At 39.7% G+C, this 22,118-nt stretch overlaps 1 protein-coding gene across 3 annotated transcripts in view; it reads right to left on the bottom strand.

The window, feature by feature from the left end:
* cbarpb (CACN subunit beta associated regulatory protein b) overlaps window positions 1-22,118 on the bottom strand; it is a 38,925-nt gene that overhangs the window by 10,330 nt on the left and 6,477 nt on the right. Inside the window, exons 1-5 of one of the 3 annotated variants that reach the window (XM_057841453.1) lie at window positions 21,653-21,890; window positions 14,771-14,843; window positions 14,458-14,606; window positions 747-808; window positions 170-332 (exon numbers count right to left, since the gene is read on the bottom strand). In XM_057841453.1, coding sequence (XP_057697436.1) covers window positions 170-332; window positions 747-808; window positions 14,458-14,606; window positions 14,771-14,818 — 422 coding nt within the window. In that variant the 5' untranslated portion in view covers window positions 14,819-14,843; window positions 21,653-21,890. Of the gene's footprint in view, window positions 1-169; window positions 333-746; window positions 809-14,457; window positions 14,607-14,770; window positions 14,844-20,098; window positions 20,345-21,652; window positions 21,891-22,118 lie in introns of those variants that run through there. The other 2 variants (XM_057841452.1, XM_057841454.1) reach the window with 2 other exon arrangements.

Genomic DNA, 22,118 nt, shown 5'->3' with positions numbered 1-22,118 from the left:
GGTTGAGGTTTACCCATGTTGACAATCACAGGCCTCTCTAATCTTTTCAAGTAGGAGAACTTGCACAATTGGTGGTTGACTAAATACTTACTTGCCCCACTGTATGTTGTCCTTCATGGACCACTTTCATGTAAACAAAAATCCTGTGTGTACTGTATTTCCCTCTAACCTGCGACCCTTCTCCTGGGCCTTTTTGCCGTGATCGAACAGTGCTGCCTCATTGAAGGAAACGCGGCGACCCATGGTTCCCGTGGAGAGGAACCGCTCTGTCTCCTGGTCGTGGGAGCTGGCCATTGAAAGGCAGTCCGACTCATCCACCCTGATGGTGATTTCTACCCAGAGACAAATATGAAGAAAAGTTGCAATTATGTCCAAGAAATTGCGGCTGTTTGATCATTTCACCGAAGGGAACCATCTGATATATCAGCTGCTGACTTGTGAAACTCCTTCATAAAAAATGCCTGAGAAAAGCAGTTTCATGCTGCCTTTTATTAAATCATTTTCTGCAGAGACAGAATGCATTCCATGGTCCGCAGAGTATCAGAATGTGTTCTGGGCATCGTGCTAGCGCTTTAAGCAACGCACTTGAAAAATTGCAGTTTTTTAATGTAATAGATTAGACATTGTGCTGACTTGATAAAAGTATCAGTGTGCCGTGCATTTTTCTTCCCTCACTCCTCCCTCTATCAATCACACTATACTCTCCTACACACATACTCACACACATGCACACCGCCTACGCTTACCATGGGTGGGCTGAGACTCCTCTGTGTATGTAGCGTTGGTTTTCTCAGCATCATCGCTACCACTGCGGCATAAAAATCAACATTTAAATGCATTGCTCTTTCTGGTTTTAACATCAAGCAAGAATGACAAACACAGGAGTCGATGCTTCAGATGATTGTTTACGGCATAAAAATCAACATTTAAATGCATTGCTCTTTCTGGTTTTAGCATCAAGCAAGAATGACAAACACAGGAGTCGATGCTTCTGATGATTGTTTAAAAAAAAAAAAAAAAAAAAAAAAATGGCTCCAAGACGAGGGGCTAAATCCTGTCAGTCAGATGGTGCTTTATTAGCTTGCACTTTTCTCCACAAGTCTATCCATGACTCATTCAATTGTAGTTTGCCCTCATTTATTTCTCCCTGTGGTACTATAACCCACAATTGTACAGACATTTTGGCGAATCAGAAAACTGAAGAAAGTTAGATTTGGAAAACACCATCTTAGCATTGACTGGATCATAAACAAAAAACAATTAATTACAGTACCAATATTATCATGACACAGCAAGTGTACGATAGGTTACAAGATGGAAGAAAACCCGTGGTTGGATGAGTAGCGAACACAAAGCTCCACTTTGAGGCAGATGCCAGCAAGGTGGAGGTGGGGTACTGGTATGTGCAGGTATTAGTAAAGATGTGCTAAACTAGTTGGACCTTTTGAGGTAGAAAATAGACTCAACTCTCAGACGAATTGCCAGTTTTTATATGGCACTTTCTTCAAGCAGTGGCACAGGAAAACGTTCGCATCTTTCTGGAAGACTGGGAATGTTATGCATGACAACGCTTTATCATATGCACCAATGTACTCCACTGCATGGCTGGCCAGAAAAGGTGTTTATGATGAAAATAAAGACCTTGAAGCTGAAAAACTAATGACATGGCCCCCTTTTAGCTGAATTAAACCTTATTGAGAACATTTGTTAAATAATTCTTATTTCAACAGGTGACAATTATACAGTACAAGTGAGATGGGAAAAGTCTTTGTTTTCATTTGCTGCATGATAATTCTGCACACCAATGGTTGCCAATAATGGTGTTTATTCATTCATTTAATTTCCATACCATTTATGCTCACGAGGGTCATGGTAGTGCTCGGCCTATCCCAACTATGGGCAAGAGCCGGTGTATACCCTGAACTGGTTGCTAGCCCAAAATGACAATGGCAGGATTCATCAGGCTTAAACTGCAAAACCTTTTATTCACACATTGATTGGCCACCACAGACCTTAACCCCATTGAGAATCCTTGGGATGTGCTTGAGAAGGCTTTGAGCAGCGGTCCGAATCTAGTATTACGTACTGTTGCAGGATCTTGGTGAAGAATTAATGCAACACTGGATGGAAATAAATCTTGTGACATTGCAGAAACGTATCCCAAAAAATACTGCAGCAAATGGGTGCTGTAATCAAAGCTAAAGGGGTTCCAACAAAACATCAAATGGTATGTCTTTTTGTTTTTTTTTGCAACTCTTTTTGTGCTAGGCAGTGTGCTATTTTTTATTTATATTATTATTTTTTTTTTTTTTATTAATTGCTATAAAATAGCTTTACTACCAGCTTAATTATCAACAATGATCATACCCGTAATTTTCGGACTATAAGCCGCTACTTTCTTCCCTCATTTTGAATCCTGTGGCTTATAGTCCAGTGCGGCTTATTTGTTGATTTATTTGGGTGAATAGGTAACACTTTATTTGACAGTGGCATCATAAGACTGCCATAAGACCGTCATAATTATGACTTCACACTATCATGGGCATTATGAATGCTTATGACAGTTGTTATCAAGTGTCATCTGGCAAATGATATCACTAACTCCATTTATGAGCTCAGATCTTTTACATCTATTCAAAAGTGAGATAATTTGCCGGATGACACAAAATGACAACTGTCATGAGCATTCATTAATGCTCATGGCAGTGTCATGTCATACTTAAGATTGTCTTATGCAGTGTTGTTAATAACGGCGTTAGAATATAACAGCGTTACTAACGGCGTTATTTTTTTTTCAGTAGTGAGTAATCTAATTAATTACTTTTCGCATCTTGGCAACGCCGCTACCGTTACTGAGGCAGGAAAAGCATGCGTTATTATGTTGGTTGAATGACTCGAGAAAAGTAAGAGAGATGGACTCACGGAGACAAGAGAGCAGAGCAGGAGTGGGGAAGCCATTGCAAACGCGATGCTAGGTGGCTCCAATAATACCTGACTGTAGCCGATAGCCTACAAACTACGCCCATATGATGCTACGTTAGATATCACATACTCTAGAACAGACCCGGGCATTTTACGGCCCGCGGGCCAAATACGGCCCGCGGACCCACTCTGACTGGCCCGCGAAAGGTTGCTTGGACTTAAGAAAATAAAACCTACTTTCAAAATTGTGCGTAATGCGTGGACTAAAACAGCAGGGCTTTTGCTTTGAAACCTGTTTACGGCATGCGTACGTCATTTACGTCCAGGTACTGAAACAAGTCTGAGTGCATGTGACTAGCAGCAACTCAATGGTAACCCTAAAATGTCTGCACGCGCCAAAAAAAGAAAGGTGGACGCTGAAGGTCGTGGTTTCAAAAAAATATGGACAACTAAATATTTATTTACAGACGTCGGTGGTAAACCCGTGTGTTTACTTTGTGGTGAGCAGGTCGCCGTGTTCAAGGAATACAACGTGAGTCGGCATTACGAGACAAAGCATGCAGAAAAATACGGACATCTGACTGAGGCTGGAAGAGCGCGGTTATCAGAAGATTTGCTAGCGAAGCTAGAAAAACAACAAGGCTATTTTACCAAGCTATATGCAGCCCGGGATGCAGCAACCAAGACCAGCTTTGTGATATCTCATAAAATCGCTAAAAACTGTAAGCCGTTTTCGGAGGGAGAGTTTGTGAAAGAGTGCTTGGTGGACTCTGCAGCTCTAATATGTCCGGATAAAAAAGAAGCATTTGAGAAAGTCCCGCTGTCCAGGCGCACGGTGACCAGAAGGGTGGAGGACATCGCGGAGAATCTCCGACTTCAGCTAAAAAGTGGAGTAGCAAGTTTTGACTTTTTCTCCTTGGCTTTGGACGAGAGCTGTGACGTCCGCGACACGGCGCAGTTACTCGTGTTTCTCCGAGGAATAACACAGGATTTCACGATTACGGAGGAGCTGGCAGCAGTGAGATCAATGAAAGGAACAACCACGGGGAGTGATTTGTTCAAGGAGGTAAACGCATGCATGGACTAGTGTTGTATCGGTCGCGAACGATTCGTTCTTTTTGAACGAATTGTTTGTGTGAACGAGACCGAACTAATCACCATCTGCACTGATTCGTTCTATGAAGTTGGTGCTTGTTCACTGCGTGGGAGGGCGTTGAGCAAGCGGCAGCGTCTTCTGACATCGCACACGACCAATCAGACGCCAGCCTCATCGCAGGCAGGGGAGGGACCGGAAACAGAATCAGGGCGTATATCACTCACTTCCACGTGTGGCCAATGAGCAGCCAGCGTGCAGGCAGGGGGGCAAGACTGAGTTTTGTCACTTCCCGTTCAGTGACTCGGTCCTCCGGCTCCTGACCTAGCTTGCTGCTAACTTGTCTTTCCAGTAATGACTATGCGGTGAACGAATCAAAAAATGAAAGGAAAGGACTTTGTCACATATTTGTTAACGTGGAGCCTATCAAATGCAGCTCAAAAAGACAAAAACACCACACAAATCTAGCGAGCATGGTTTAGTGTACTACTTTTCTCAACAGACTCGCGACTACCTATTACGACATACTATCAAATTTACAGTAATTTAAAACACGGGTAGCTACGAAGCAAGCAAAAGCTGAGCTGCGGTCGCGTGACGGCAATGAAGGGGGCAAAGAACTGTCACTATATGGAGGCTTCATGGCAGCGATATTTACCTCATATGTGCACAGAAAAAAAGAATATTTAGTATGATCACCATAATACTGATTTACAATGAAACGGTATATACATGTCCATTTTTTCCAAGTGTTTTATTTTATTTTTTTTCGTGTCAGGTGTTGGTTGGTTTGACAAATTATGTCAATCCGTCCATCATGTGCTACTCAAGCGCCCCAAAACAACGCACATGGACACGGGAGATGTCGCAATATGTCTACATTTTTCTTAACAGACTAATGAGGGTAGAAAGGCGACATCGTAAAGAGCAAGCAATCATTTCTCTTCAGCATTTGACGAGCTGAGATGCGGGGACGACAGGGGAGTTGACCGGATTATTTTATTTATTAATACCAGTGCAAAAATTCAATCCGATCACCATAATACTGATTTGCAATGAAACTGTATATACATATCAATTTTTTCCGAGTGTTTTATTATTTTTTTTCGTGTCAGAGCGTGTCGGTTGGTTTGACAAATTATGTCAATCCGTCCATCATGCGCTACTCAAGCGCCCCAAAACAACGCACGCGGACATGGGAGATGTCGCAATATGTCTACATTTTTCTTAACAGACTAATGAGGGTAGAAAGGCGACATCGTAAAGAGCAAGCAATCATTTCTCTTCAGCATTTGACGAGCTGAGATGCGGGGACGACAGGGGAGTTGACCGGATTATTTTATTTATTAATACCAGTGCAAAAATTCAATACGATCATCTTAATACTGATTTGCAATTAAACTCAAATATCAAAATGTAGTATTGTCTTTATTTCAGAGCAGCACATTCGACAACTAGCTATTTACACTTATAGTTTTAACAATAGTGACTAAAAATAATTGTGATGAGCATAAAAACAAAAATACAACAGAGCGAGAGGTAAATATGATGTGTTGGTCGTTCCATATTTATAAATTAAACTTTCGATTTATTTTTATTTTCGTGACAGCAAGCATGCTGCGTTAAATGTGATCAAGAACATGCTAAAGAAAGTCCGTGCGCCCCCGACCCCAACCCCCCGCTCCCCCCACAAAAGGAAAATGTTTAACCGTGTCCTCAATCGAAATGCAAGCACGAGCCATGACTTTGAGCCTATAAAACTAGGACAGACGGCGCGGAAGTTCTCCTTCGCTTTTGCAGCAGCGGGAGGGAGGGAGACGAGGCTGTCTGTGTCGCTTTTGCAGCAGCGGGAGGGAGGGAGACGAGGCTGTCTGTGAAAGCAGAATGATATTGCCTGTCACTCATTACTGAAACTACGACGAGTGGTCAATGTGTGCAAGAGAGGGAGGGACCAAGAATGTCACTTCCCGTTCAGTTATACTGCGAAGCGGTCTTTGGTGATTCGTTCGCCAACGTCACTTCCCGTTCACTAACCGAACGATTCATTTGGGCGGGGAGGGAGATGAGGGGGGCGAACGATTCGTTGAACGATTCGTTTGAACGAATCTTTTTACTGAACGATCCGGAATGGATTCGGTTACTCAAGTGAACGACAAATCCCGTCACTAGCATGGACAAGCTTGAACTGAAATGGGACAAACTGGTAGGAGTCACTACTGATGGTTGTCCCAATCTGACCGGGAAACATGTAGGACTTTTGAAACGGATGCAAGATAAAGTGACTGAACTTGACGCAGAGCATAAATTGGTGTTTATTCATTGTATTATTCATCAGCATGCGTTGTGTAAGTCAGTGTTGAAACTTAACAATGTTATTGATGTTGTAACTAAGACAGTTAACTTTATCAGGGCACGAGCATTAAATCACAGGCAGTTTGTTGCACTTTTAGAAGAACATGATGACGAACATGGTGACATCAGTTACCATACTGCTGTCAGATGGCTCAGCCTGGGCAAAGTGTTAAAAAGGTTTTGGGACCTAAAAGCTGAGATTCAAGAGTTTTGTGAGACTAAAGGCAAAAACATCCCTGAGCTCGTAGATGTTGACTGGATTGCAGATTTAGCATTTGCTGTTGATGTGACTGCACTGATGAACGAACTGAACACTAAACTGCAAGGCAAGGGCCTTTTTGTCCATGAAATGCATAACCTGGTCAAGGCTTTCATGAGAAAGTTGCAGTTTCTCTCAAATCAACTAGAGAAGAAAATTCTCACTCACACGCAAACCCTGAAAGAAGTCAAACCATCAGCCAGTCACCTCTGTAGGTACTCATCAATGTTAGGAGACCTGTACAGTGAGTTTTCAAGACGATTTGAAGATTTTAAAAACATTGAGGATGAAATGCACCTGATTTCCTCTCCTTTTGCATGCAATGTGGATAATGCACCCACTGATGTCCAGCTGGAGCTCATAGACTTGCAGTCAGATACAGTACTGGCAGAGCACTTTAAGTCAGCCTCACTGCCGGAGTTCTATTCATCTCTCAGGAAGGAGAATTTTCCAAACATGAGGAAACATGCTCAGAAGATGTTGGTTCTTTTTGGTTCTACCTATACATGTGAGCAAACATTCTCCGTAATGAAGTTTACCAAATCCAGGTACAGGTCCTCTCTGACTGATGACCATCTGTCAGATGTGCTTCACATCTCCACCTCAAACATTCAACCTGACCTTGATGCTCTTGTTAAAGCTCAACAGAGGCTAGATTTCTCTCACTGAAGAAAAGAATACTGAAACATGTTTGTTCTGCACTGTTTGGCAGTTTGATAAAAATGTTGAGTTATGTTACATTATTGTGGTATCTTTATAGAAAGTTAAGTTAAAAATAAAGCGTTGTGGTAATGTGACTGAAAAAGTCAAAAATGTAGCAAACTTACCTGTTTTCACTGAATAAAATCAGTTTTTTTGTAAAACAACCTCACTCTCTCATTATTTAACAACAACACATAATCTTACCAGCTTCTGTAAACAATACAATTTACTTATTTCAATGTACAAATAAAATTAATAACGAGTAGATTTCAAACTTTTGGTCCGGCCCTCCACAATATTTTCTGCTTCTCATTTGGCCCCTGGGGAAAAATAATTGCCCACCCCTGCTCTAGAACTACATGCACATGACAGACACTGTGGCATTACCAACATATATATATTTAGAACTAGATGCGTTAATAAACAGCCGCCATCTTATAGCAGTAGACCTCTCAGGAAGGCTCTGTTGTAGTGAACCTTCCTAGCGAAGCTAAGTAACTTTTTATCAAAAATGCTCCTAAATCGGCAAAATCTTGACTTAAATCTATCTTTAAATGACGAAACAGTTTTAAAACTTACACATGTTGAAAGTAGACAGAAGGGAACTAATGCAATAACGGGAGCAATTTTAACAAATTTAACGGTTGATTCAGAACATTGTTTTTTTGTTTGTTTGTTTGGGGGTTTTTTTGAGAAAAAAAAAACAACATGAAAATTATCATCAGTTACTTTGCCAAGTAATTAATTACGGTACTTTTACATTCAGGTAACTGAGTTACCAAAGCAATTACTTTTTGGGAGAATTTGTAACTGTAATTAATTACTTTTTTAAAGTAAGATTAACAACACTGGTCTTATGACAGCCTTATGGCGCCACTGTCAAATAAAGTGTTACCAAATACCATAACAAGCAATTCATGAAGCAACTGGAACAGTAACTGAAGAAATAATTAGCACAGAGCATGAATTTTGATTGTTATTTACATCTGTAGCACTGCAGTGCATGCTAGGAGGCAAGTTGGGCAACACCAGTGTTTACAGCAGGTGGCAGCAGAGGTTGAGTGTCTCCTCCAAGGGAGCAGTGATGGCCAAATGAAGCTTCTTGAAGCAATGAAGCTTTGCAGCAAATTGGTTCAAACCTTCATGGTGGTTCATTTGGTCCTACAACATCTTATGATGCCGCTGTCAAATAAAGTGTTACTGGTTAATATCTTTTGGTGTAAATATCCCATAATACGGTGAGGACAGCTGTGTCTTATAGTCCAGTGCGGCTCATCTATGAACATATGCTACTTAAGTGTCAAATTTGGTGGGTGGCGGCTTATAGTCAGGTGCGTCTTATTGTCCGAAAATTACGGTAAGTTAAAAGGATTTCATTAAAGTACCTAAAAATACATACCCTTGGACTGTAATGCATCTACAAATGTTACTGTAGCACAATGAAAACAACAGGCTTTAACAAATACACTTTGTCTGGTTAAACATATTTGCTTGCCTCGCTTCAGCCGAGTAAAATCCCAGGCCTGCCATTTACTTTATGAGGAAGCGAAAAGAGAATGAAATCCCCTTCCAGTCATTTCCCACCATCTGATTTCTTGGTGGAGCTCTATGAGCTTCACGCATGTGGGTGCGTAAGTGTGTCATCCCAGATCTCAGCTTCCTCTTGTCTTTCATTTCCTGTGTGACTCCCACAGTTTTCATGTCAGTGTGTATATGTGTGCTGACTCTCCACGTGCACATAGAGCACAGAAGAGTGGGGTGTGGGGGGTGAGATTAATCACTGCCGATGGCTACGGTGAAATCTCATTACACTCGTCATTTGCACCAGTCAGCCTGATTGTGTGCTGCTCTCACCCGCCAAAGCCTTCCTTGCCTTTTGGCGGCTTCGTGCTCTGTGTTTATTTGCTGCCCTCATATTTTCCAAGTGCGAGAGATGATTTGTGATGCTGTTAAAAAAAAAAAAAAAAAAAAAAAAAAAAGATCCCCACCCAAATGTAAACAACAGACATTTATAACAGCTCACTGTTGCCTTATTGTGCGCGTCTGCTCGTGAGGTAATCACGCTAAAGATGCTTCGGGGACTTGTGCACACTAGATTGTTGTGCAGGAAGCTTCATATGCAATTCCAATGAGCCTCATCTATTATGTAAGCAGATATATTTAATAAAGATGCTGTGTCTAAGAAGCACTTGCATGTGAACCAGTCAAGTGAGGAAAGTGTTGCAGTAACTCACCATCTAGCAGGTAGCACTGTGACGAGCAATGTTATTTATATTACGATTTTATATTGATGAATATTAATTGACTTACAAGTATAATTCACTCAGTGACCACGTAACTTCTCTTGTAACTTGATTCATCTTCATCAGAATTGCTGACAGTATATGCACGCGCTTAACTGTGAGCATGTTACAGTTCTGTATTTAAAGGGGATATCAATGATTGTAATGTCAGTTAAACTATTTAGGCATCATAGTTTGTGGTATGTTTACAAACTATGAATACAGTCAATTCTAATGACTTATAGAAAGGAATCTCTTGTTCGGGGGAAAATTATGATTCTCTCAGTTAACCGCAATGAAAAATGTTGTGATTTTATGGTCATAACAGCAAACTTCAAATGCATCAGTATAGAAAAATATGTTGAGTGCAACAGTAATAAAAAGTAAATAGCGTTTTACTGTATATGTATTTACAAATCACTCAGTGTAGATTCATTGAGACGATTCATTTTAAAGAGTAACATTTCCCATTGTGACCCACAGGTTTTGCCAAGCAACAAGTTGAATGATGAATCATATAGACCAGCGTTTTTCTCTGTGAGCCTGAGGTGCACCTCTCCTCAGGGGCTTCTTTCACCTTTCACTACTACGTTCCCCGAGTCTCTCTCTTGCTTAGTCCTTAAAGTGGCAAAATATGCTTCAAATTTTGCGACAGTTTTAAATGATATAAATGTCACTTTATATCAATCTCATTTGCTTTTGTCCAAGGGTATATTGTTATGAGGGTTTGGAACGTACAGTAAAACCTCGATTTTCAAAATTAATCCAATCTAAAAAATCTAACTAAAAGTGAATCGTCCGAAAACTAAAGCAACATTTGCTCTTGCAAATAATTTAAATCCAATTATTCTGCTCCCGACAACGATAAATATGAACATACTGTAGGTCATTTCAAACTAGGCCTGCACAATATCGCAATGTGCGCATGTGCAATAGTCCCACCTCAGGACGTGCATTTTTTTTTTTTTTTTTGCTTCATACTCTGGAACCCTCTTATCAGAGGTAGGTAGAGTAGTCAAAAATTGTACTCAAGAAAGAGTAGTGTTACAGCAAAATAATATTACTCAAGTTCAAGTAAAAGTAGTCATCCAAAAAATGTCCTCAAGTACAAGTAAAAAATTATTTGGTGAAAAGAATACTTAAGTCATGAGTTACATTGCAAGTAACTGTGTACGATGTTTAATTTTTTTTTTTTTTTTTTTTAAATATAGTAACATATTGGCCCGAATACAAGACGGTGTTTTTTGCATTGACGTAAGACTAAAAAAAGCGGGGTTTGTCTTATATTTGCGGTCTAGACATTATACCCATTCACGACGCTAGATGGCGCCAGATATCTTTGAAGCGAATGCTGAACTTGAGGAATAATGTTCTGTCATGACGGATCTCAGCTACTCTCAAGTTTAACCAGTTTGTATTATTTTATTGCAATGTTTTTCCTTATTCAGATTTGTTTCAAGACTACAGTTACAGTTAGACCTCACTTTGATGGTTATTGCAGTTACTGCAATTTTGTTGTTTGATCACAATAGATTGGTTTATTTACATTTCAAAAACCAGACGCCATTCATTTACGAATGTGATTGCGCTTTAGTTTACATATTTAAAGGTTCAGATATTAAGATTTGAATGAGGCAAAATAACATGCTTTTTGTCACAAATATATTGTTATAATATTTTTTTTCAGATGAAGTGTAATTATTTTCTGTATAAAAATTAACTCGGTGTTCAAAAAGTCTTTTTTCAAACTTGAGTCTTGAAAAAGAAGGGGTCGTCGTATAATCAGGGCCGTCTTATATTTGGGCCAATACGGTATTTTTTGTCAGCACATACAGCAAATAATTAATTATTAACAGTGCTTTAAAGTTGCCACGTGATTGAACAGGCTGACGTGATCATAGAACAGCAAGCTTGAGTCTGATTGGTATAATCTAGTCATTTGATTATTGTTGTGATGTCTCATTGGTGAAACTGGTGGAGCTACTGTTGGCATCTCTGGCAAAAATAAAGTCAATATCATAGACTTTGATTGACGGGTCACGCGGCGTGAGGCTGATTAATAGGGGGCCTATATCCGTCAAAGCTGACCGAGTGGAAACACAGAAAAAGAGCTTTTTACGTTGAAAATTCTTGTGAATAAATGCTTAATTCCCTGAATTCTTTATAGATATGGACCCAAAACAGTCTCGATTATTGGTTAAAACGTATTTTAAAAAAAAAAAAAAAAAAAAAAAGGTAGTTAGCATTTATTTTACATAAATATGTCGAATGTGCTGCTAGTCTTTAAGCCACTGTCACCACAAAGAGCTTTTTACGTTGAAAATTCTTGTGAATAAATGCTTAAATCCCTGAAGTCTTCATAGATAGGAACGTAAAACTGATTCTTGGTTAATAGCAAAAAAACTGGGCAGTTAACATTTATTTTACGTAAATATTGCGAATTATGACGCCAATACCGTAGCGGTTAATTTCTCCCATTGATTTTTTTTTTTTTTCAAAATGCATGCAAGGTACAAAAATATATAATAATTACCTTGGATCCTCGAACAAATCCCTCCTGAGATAATCCTTCCTGTTTGTATGCGGTACATCTTTCGTACTTTTTCGCTGCATGCGTTTGAGAATAACTGCGACTGACTGAAGCGGAGTGTGGGACGGCCCCCTACTTGAAGGCGTGGCGCAGTGTCTGGGGAATGTGTCCCGCCATTATCATTATGAAGTCTACGTCAATATGAAGAATAAAGAGGAAAAATGTAACGACTCTAATGTAGCCCAAAGTAGCGGAGTACGAGTAGCGTTTCTTCTTCACGAATCTACTCTAGTAAAAGAAAAAGTATGGCTTATTAAAACTACTCTTAGAAGTACATTTTTCTCAAAAAATTACTCAGGCTACTGGCGCTACTTGGTGTTTTTTCTGGCCCCCATTAACCGCAAAAACGAGGGATCACTATCGCAATATATCGCAAACCTACCAAAAATCGCACTGATAGTTTTTTCCAGTATCGTTCAGGCCTATTTCAAACACATAATTTTTCATCGCTTGCCGCCGCTTTCCTGATGCGCATATTATAAAGCGAAGATTTAACCCCTTATAGCCTAATGCAGGGGTCCCCAAACTACGGCCCGCCTCCACATTGGGTCCGGCCGCCTGAACAATACCAGAGAGCATTTTTTTTTTTTTTTTCTCAATAGTGTTATTTATTTCCTGGCCTTTTTCTGTGAAAAACTCAGAGAGGGTTATTTGGTTATTATCTATTTAATTAATAGTGTTATTATTATTAGGGTTGTTCCAATCATGTTTTTTTTGCTCCCGATCCGATCGTTTTAGTTTGAGTATCTGCCGATCCCGATATTTGCCGATCCGATTGCTTTTTTTTTTTTTTTTTGCTCCCGATTCAATTCCAATCATTACCGATAATTTTTCCCGATCATATACATTTTGACAATGCATTATGAAAAAAATGAATAAAACTCGGACGAATATATACATTCAACATACAGTACACAAGTACTGTATTTGTTTATTATGACAATAAATCCTCAAGATGGCATTTACATTATTAACATTCTTTCTGTGAGAGGGATCCATGGATAGAAAGACTTGTAATTCTTAAAGGATAAATGTGACTTTGTATATTGTGACTAAATATTGCCATTTAGTGTATTTGTTGAGCTTTCAGTAAATGATACTGTAGCCATTTAACTTCTGCCCAAATGCATGATGGGAAGTGCAACCATGACTGTGCGTCGTGGTACCAATTGATATATCTTCTCTGCGTTGGGAAATAACATAGGGTGTTAAGATAAAGATCAACTACTACCTCTCTTCCCCACATTGTTTCCCGCGATTATTCTAATCGTTGGGAGAGGGATTGTAAGGCTTTAGCCATTTAAAAAAAGGCTCCAAAGGCTGCCAAAATTCACTCTACTCATTTAACGCTGCCTTTTAGCTCTATATACGGTATGGGTAAAACGGCGCCATTATAGATTGATCGCGACAATGCGTGAGTGGGTCGTGCAGCGCATGCGTTAATTGCGTTAAATATTGTAACGTGATAAATGTAAAAAAATACTAATTCTTGCCGTTAACGCGATAAATTTGATAACCCTACCTTAAGCTTAAACTAAAGACTCTGGAAGAGTGTAACACATTATGTCTGTAACGTTAAATACAATTAGAAAACGATTTAATAAAATAATATATATACAGTATATTAAAAAAAGGCATGTCCGATATTTTTTTGCCGATTCCGATACTTTGAAAATGACGTGATCGGACCCGATCGATCGGCATCTCTAATTATTATTTATTATTATTATTATATTATATTATATTATATTATATTATATTATATTATATTCACTTGTATTCCGTGAAGAATCCAGAAAAGGTTTTCTGAAAAACAATAAAATTTTTACATTTAGGCACTACTGCAATCGTCACACTTTTTCTGTTACAAACTGACCCCGGCCCCTCATCAGAGAAGTGGCCCTCATAGGAAAAAAGTTTGGGGACCCCTGGCCTAATGTATCACATTTGATACACTTAGAATTCATTATTTTGAGACTAATTTAGAATTTTGAAATCTATTTTTAAAAAAGAATGATTGATGCAAGTCAACACATGTATCTGCAGGTTCCACAAGAAAAAAAAATCTGGATCTAGCTGGGGTTAAAGTTATTATAGTGCTTATTACACATATTCATTTTGATTTTTCTCTTTTAGAAATTTGAAAAAGTACCATTAGGACCTTATTTTTTAAAATTTTGGGATTCTCTGACAATTGCTTCATGTTGCAGACTTTAGACGGTTAATTCCTGCCGATTGACGTCTTCAATTTTCATACCTGTCGCAGCATTGGTCTCCTCGGCAGCAGCGGCGGCAAGTGATAAGGACAATGGAGACGAATATCAACGTCCCCACTAGAAAAATGGACAGGATCACCAGGAGAAGCACGTAGCCATCTTGCTGCCCCTCCGTCTCCAATGGTACATCCTAAAGTAGATAGACAAGGTTACATCATCATATTGAGTCTCTGTGAGAGGAAATTAAACTTGGATTTACTAATTCCTGATCCAGATCAGGAAGTTGTTTATTAACGAGCGTAATTGATGCACCGATGCACAAATACAGGAAGTGAAACATGGGGCCAGACTTACAGTGGCATTTTCTGGTTGGATGTTCCAGACGGTAGACTCATAGCTCATGGTCCAGGCCAACTATGGAGTCCCCCTGAGAGACGACACACACAGAGGAAATGGCTTCTACTGGAGCTGCTCGTCAAGTCACAAAAGTCAACGCAGAACAGACAGGCGGATGCCGTTTATCTCCACTCAATACCCACAATCCCTCGCTAGCATTAAATCAAGTAAACAAACTAGAGTCTAATAAGAGATGACAGTTACATATATAACGAGTGCACGTGAATGCTGAGAGCCGCCGTTGACGATCCAAGTGGAAATAAGAAATGAACTGAGTAGTTTAACACTCACTGCTCAGTACATCACAGCAATCTGAACGGACGGGTTCACTAAGCGCTTTCAGGCAGTTCCATTTTCCCGTCATGATCTACTTGACCTTCTATCTAGAAATGAATCACATGAAGAATGTGAGTAATTATTCATTAGTCGACTAATTGATCATTAATAATTTGGTCAATTGGTTGGAATTGACTGACTTTTCATTGCATCATTAACAAAAAAGAAAACATTCTCAATGAGCAGTGGCCCACGTTCATGCGATGCCAACATTATTTGCCAGCAATGGTGTGGAAGCAGGAGCTTCAATTTTACTCAAGGCCATTCTAGGAAATTGCGCCTAATGGCCACCCACAAAATTGGGCATTTTAATGCAATTTCCTATCTGTTTAACTCACTTTTGAGTTTAATATCATGTCTGATATTATGCGCTTGAGTAGTTTTAGTATGAACACGCAGAGTCCAGAGATGATAGAAATTATGCAGACGTTTTGATTCATTTTAACAGCCAGCAACAATTCAAAATTCATTTTGCATAAGTCAACAGGACATACGCGTAATAGTAACAACCATGTAGAATGTTAAGTCAAAACGTGGAAATTCACACTATTTAAATTGTGGCTAAATGTTGCCTAATCAAATTTCATGAATGAAGCTAAAGACATAGATGAATTGAAATTATGTTCACCTCATATTATTTATGCTTGCTGTCCTTATTTGGAATGCCTATTGGCATTTATCCTTTTTTTTTTTTTTTTGTTTTTTTTTTTTTTTTTTTTGAAAGCACATGATGTTACATCATAAATCAGATAATCTCGCAAAATTAGTCTCTAAAATAGTAACACAGTATTCGCTGGTAATTTAAATGCCTGCTATCTGGTAATCATGTGAACGGAGGATGTTTTGATTGGCTTCCTTAATTACTATCCTCTGTAGTTAGCTGGGATGGCTGCTCATCACGGATTAATGTAAAAAAATAGTGTTCATCCAATTAGGGATGTCCCAATGCTGATTTTTTTCACTCCGATTTTTTTTTTTCAAGATATGGTTTAATATTACTAATCCACTAACCTATCTGACAACCATATTTTTAGATCAGTACAAATAATGCAACCAGTAAATGACAAATTATATTTTTTGTATTAGAATGAGCCATGCTTTTTACAAATATGACACTATGTTCTGTTACTATCATTCGTTTCTAAAGAGACGTACCGTAGTCCCTCTCAGTGGACGTTTCCTCAGTGGTTTGATTTACTACAACCGAAAAGTGCAATCGTGCGGATGACACGTGAATACCGGATCGGATTCGATCTTGTGACCAAATCCAATACTGTCCGATGGTCCAAAAATAGCCATATTGGGCAATGATTCTGAGTTTTGAATTGGGACATCACTAGTGCAATACAATTTCTGGCATCCCATACAGACTCTGATACTCAGTTGAGCAGGAATGGCCGATGACAATACTGTACCAATATACAGTGGTAACTCTACATACAAACTTAATTCGTTCCAGGACCTTGTTTGTAAGTCAAAATGGTCGTACTGTATGTCGAGCAGGATTTTCCCATACGAATACATTACAATTCCATTAATTCGTTCCACAGTCCGAAAACCTACACTAAATCCTTAATAATTACTGCTTGTACTATTACAAATGGCAAAAATAGCTAAATAAATAAATTATACAGTGTGGCAAATAAGTATTTAGTCAACCACAAATTGTGCAAGTTCTCCCACTTGAAAATATTAGAGAGGCCTGTAATTGTCAACATGGGTAAACCTCAACCATGAGAGACAGAATGTGGGGGGAAAAAAACAGAAAATGACATTGTTTGATTTTTAAAGAATTTATTTGCAGATCATGGTGGAAAATAATTATTTGGTCAAAACCAAAAGTTCATCTCAATAATTTGTCATGTACCTTTGGTTGGCAATAACGGAGGCCAACCGTTTTCTGTAACTCTTCACAAGCTTTTCACACACTGTTGCTGGTATTTTGCCCCATTCCTCCATGCAGATCTCCTCTAGAGCAGTATGTTTCGGGGCTGTCGTTGGGCAACACGGGCTTTCAACTCCCTCCACAGATTTTCTATGGGGTTGAGATCTGGAGACTGGCTGGGCCACTCCAGGACCTTGAAATGCTTCTTACGAAGCCACTCCTTTGTTGCCCTGGCTGTGTGTTTGGGATCATTGTCATGCTGAAAGACCCAGCCACGTCTCATCTTCAATGCCCTTGCTGATGGAAGGAGATTTTCACTCAAAATCTCTCGATACATGGCCCCATTCATTCTTTCCTTAACACAGATCAGTCGTCCTGGTCCCTTTGCAGAAAAACAGCCCCAAAGCATAATGTTTCCACCCCCATGCTTCACAGTGGTTATGGTGTTCTTCGGATGCAATTCAGTATTCTTTCTCCTCCAAACATGAGAACCTCTGTTTCTACCAAAAATTTCTATTTTGGTTTCATCTTACCATAACACATTCTCCCAGTCCTCTTCTGGATCATCCAAATGCTCTCTAGCGAACCGCAGATGGGCAGTGCAAGATTTGAGTCCCTGGCAGCGCATCGTGTTATTAATAGTAGCCTTTGTTACTGTGGTCCCAGCTCTCTGTAAGTCATTCACTAGGTCCCCCTGTGTGGTTGTGGGATTTTTGCTCGCCTTTTTTGTTATCATTTTGACGCCACGGGGTGAGATCTTGCATGGAGCCCGGGATCGAGGGAGATTATCAGTGGTCTTGTATGTGTTCCATTTTCTAATAATTGCTCCCACAATTGATTTCTTTACACCAAGCGTTTTACCTATTGCAGATTCAGTTTTCCCAGCCTGGTGCAGGTCTACAATTTTGTCTCTGGTTTCTTTCGACAGCTCTTTGGTCTTGGCCATAGTGGAGTTTGGAGTGTGACTGACTGATGTTGTGGACAGGTGGCTTTTATACCGATAATGAGTTAAAATAGGTGCCATTAATATAGGTAACGAGTGGAGCCTCGTTAGACCTCGTTAGAAGAAGAAGTTAGACCTCGGTGACAGCCAGAAATCCTGCTTGTTTGTAGGTGACCAAATACTTATTTTCCACTCTAATTTGTAAATAAATTCTTTAAAAATCAAACAATGTGATTTTCTGTTTTTTTTTCCCAACATTCTGTCTCTCATGGTTGAGGTTTACCCATGTTGACAATTACAGGCCTCTCTAATCTTTTCAAGTAGGAGAACTTGCACAATTGGTGGTTGACCAAATACTTGTTTTCCCCACTGTAAATAAAAATCGCAATAATAATATAATAATAATAATAATTCCTGTAATAATGTAACGAATCCTGTTCGGACGTGTTTGTTTTCCGTGCTGTACCTGAACGCACCGTGGGGCTGACGCGACAGAGAGAGAAAGGTAGAAATGTAACTTTCTCTTTTATTGTTTTGTTGTTGGCATCAACTGCAGTAGACAGTCGGCACGTTGTGCTGCACTAGTTCTGAAATAAATGATTAAAAACCTGACGAAGCTGGTGATTTCTATGGCGATGTTACCACAATAGTAATTGTCACCTTAACGGAACGGAACGGCGAACGGAACTTGAAGGAGGACCGTCGAGATTACAGACATTGTACGACCATATTGTCGAGCCGGTTCACGGAAGCACCACCACACCACGCTCATATTTTTCTATCATTTCGATCTTCATTTCAATCGTAAGCGTCATGTTTTTCCTTTTTTTTCACCATCTGCACTAACCTTCTTGGAACCCGTGTTGATTATTCTCACAAGAAAATCTACCGTGCGTCCGTCTTGCAGAAAAACAAAGCAACTGAGGCACTGTCATAAATCATCGTATTTCGAGCATGTCGTCGGATATAGAAACAAATGGCGGGTCAAATTTTAAGTTGGATGTTGAAAACATCGTGTGTCGAAGCGATCGTATGTCGAGGTACCACTGAATGTTTTTTTCATTCTTTTTGCTTCAATATGACTAGATATATGCTGCATTAAAGTTAGCTAACATATACTGTATATGTTAAACAATTTCAAATTGGTATAATCTTTATTACACATCAAGCGCTAATGAAATATCAATCGAAGACTTTATAGATATTTTGCCCAACTCAACTGTGAACTGTCAAGCAAGAGGAGACAAAAGGGGCTGTGTTCAGAGTTCCAAATTAGTGTCGGTGAATGGCGTGGGCATGTTATTTATAAGTACTCGCCAATGCCGATGCCAGGACTATAGTGCTGTTTCGGGCTCTTTCCGATACTGGTATCGGTACAACACTAGCAAAAATGTTGGAATAAGTATTTATATTGTAAGGAATCTGAACTTGATTAGTTAAACACAAAGCCATTGTATCTTGAAAGAGAAGACGTGTAACCACGGATTCATTGTACCTTCTTCTTTGAGACCAATTGAGTGAAATTGGTTAGATTCCTCCTGCAGATCACCTGAAAATCTATAATAGCACACTAATGTGCCAAAGTGCTGTGGTTGGGAATCACTTGTAGTGTAAGCTTGGGCTCAGTCCTAAATTGTGAGCACTTCAATCATTCCAAAACTTCTAAAATTGTCCAGTTTATGTCTAACTTGAATCACCCATTTTACCCCATGATGAATTGTATTCTGTTGCCAACTGGCGCTACTATAAAGCGGATTCAAAAATAAACACAAAAAGAATGAATGCGGATGCTGGTTCGTGAGCAAATCTTTGCAAAATCTGTGAGCAGAAACAAGCGTGCTCCTCACGTGCTGCTCATGCATGTGTTTAATCATCGGCCCTGAACAGAAAAGCAAAGCATCTGTGCTATGTAAATCATCAGCCTGCACTCCGGCACATCAGATCGCTAGAATATCTAACTACCTCCCATCACAGAAACACAAGCTCTTGCTACTAATCAGGAACTGAGGTCTACTGCTGCTTGCTGCTGCTATGTCTAGGCTCCTCCAAATCATAGCCATTAATCCTGCTACTGCAGCACCGCACGCCCACACACACATACACACACAACCTGGATACTCACCACAGCATGGAAGAAGCAACATGCCCGCCACTCACTGCACCAACTTGAGCACCAGAGCCAGCAAATACAATCATTTGCAAACAGCCTATCTAATCTCCCTGCTTGCTTCCAGTTTCTTACTCCTGATGCAGGGCAGTGCGCAGAAGCAGCATCTCTGGATGTCTATGTGTGCGTGGCTTGAGAGAATCCGCCTCCGTCCAAGCAAGATGAACGCCTCCCAACCACCCCTACCTGCCCCCCATCCTCCCTCAGCAGTGGTCTAGTGGCCTCGAAGCAACAGGACAGCGTGGCGGCATGGCTGGAAGCAAAACAAAGCTGGCAGAACAGTTGCTTGAATGTCAAATCGGATGTTATGTAAGGAAATGCACCTCGGAGATAACAGGCAAGCACATCTGAATGCCGTGTGTATACAGTTTTGGTTTTTATTTGCACTGTGACTGGCGCGGGCAGCACGGCGGAATATGAGGTTTGTTTATCTGTCTCCCAATTCTTAGATTTGGGGCTCAAATCTTTGCTGAGCCCATTTAAACACTGTTGCTAACCAAAACAGCAGCATTAACCGATTTGTGCAAACAGTTCTTTGGATCAGTGAACGTGCGCGCAATGTTCAAGATGATCATTATGCATGTTCACTGTTTAGGTGGTCATGCCACATTATCATGTGTTACTTTTTTTATTCTAACAATTTCAATACCTTTTTCCATAATAGTGCTTTTTAGTTTGTTTTACTCTTTAGTTGGCACCACCATACTTTTTCCCAATGTAGTATTATTGGTTATTCATTCATTCCACTCATTTTCACAAGGGCCACATGGGTGATATTTGCACAAATGAAAACCTCTTTCCAGTTTTGGTCGAAATAAATAAATAAACAAAAATATTAGGAAAATATAGCACAAAAAGATCTTTACAATGTTCTTATTCAGATTAAAGTATAGCAAAAGGTTTTTAATGGTGGCAGTTTGAGGATTACATTATTCGATATGCATAAACAACTACTAAAATGAAATATTTTCATATTCCCACAGATGTGACACCTTTATTCAAATCCTATTCATAACGTCAACATAATGTACACAATATGCACAATATATACACTGGCCATAGAGTATAGTAAAAGGTTTTTAATGATGGCAGTTTGAGGATCAGTATTTACATTATTCGATATGCATAAACAACTACTAAAATTAAATATTTTTCATATTCTCACAGATGTGACACCTCTATTCAAATCCTATTTATAACGTCAACATAATGTACACAATATGCACAATATATACACTTGATGCCCTATTAGATTGGTTGCTGTGTAGCACTGTGAATCACAGTGCCACTAAAATCTGTATGGTGTCATATTTCAGTAATAAAAATCGATTTTTAGCAAATTAGTTGGCATTTAAAGCGTACCGACAGTGCAAGAAGAGGGAGAATCAAGGCGAAATGTACACCTAATCGATGACATATTAATGCATGAATGCAGGGATGGCGAAATCGGCATCGAACATCCACATCAAGCTTCACACAGAAGCACATTCGCATACAAACTAATCTCACCTGCTCTACCTGCGTGGTCCGGCCAGAGGCGGAGGGGGAGAACCACTGGAAAGTCTGCCGAAGACACTTAGGAATGTGGAGATTTTTCAAAAGGCTTAAAGGTATTTATGAATGGGAGCCCCTGCGTTTAAGACGCGCCCACCGGCCAGTCAGAGACGTGCCGTGTGACGTCATCAGTGAGTTCGCGACGACTGGCTCGGGATTGACCAGAACATACAGCACCCACAGTCGTGAAGTGTCAACGTCCTGACTAACTCTCCACAGATATGAGGGTTTTTTTTTGTTATAAATACATACATAAATGAATAATGTTTCCAGTTTGAAATCGTGCCCCTGTAAATATATCCTTATAGGTAAAAAAAAATGCAATAGCGCTGTATAATATACTTCTGAGAGAACTGCACGGGGTTTGTAGCAGTATTTTAGCCCCATCTAGCGGCGAATTTATCTTATGTTATTCCGTCTA

Source organism: Corythoichthys intestinalis, chromosome 7, assembly GCF_030265065.1.
Source record: "Corythoichthys intestinalis isolate RoL2023-P3 chromosome 7, ASM3026506v1, whole genome shotgun sequence".
Classification (NCBI taxonomy): domain Eukaryota; kingdom Metazoa; phylum Chordata; class Actinopteri; order Syngnathiformes; family Syngnathidae; genus Corythoichthys; species Corythoichthys intestinalis.
The sequence above is the reverse complement of the archived record's forward strand: the minus strand, read 5'-3'. Positions and strand labels throughout refer to the sequence as shown.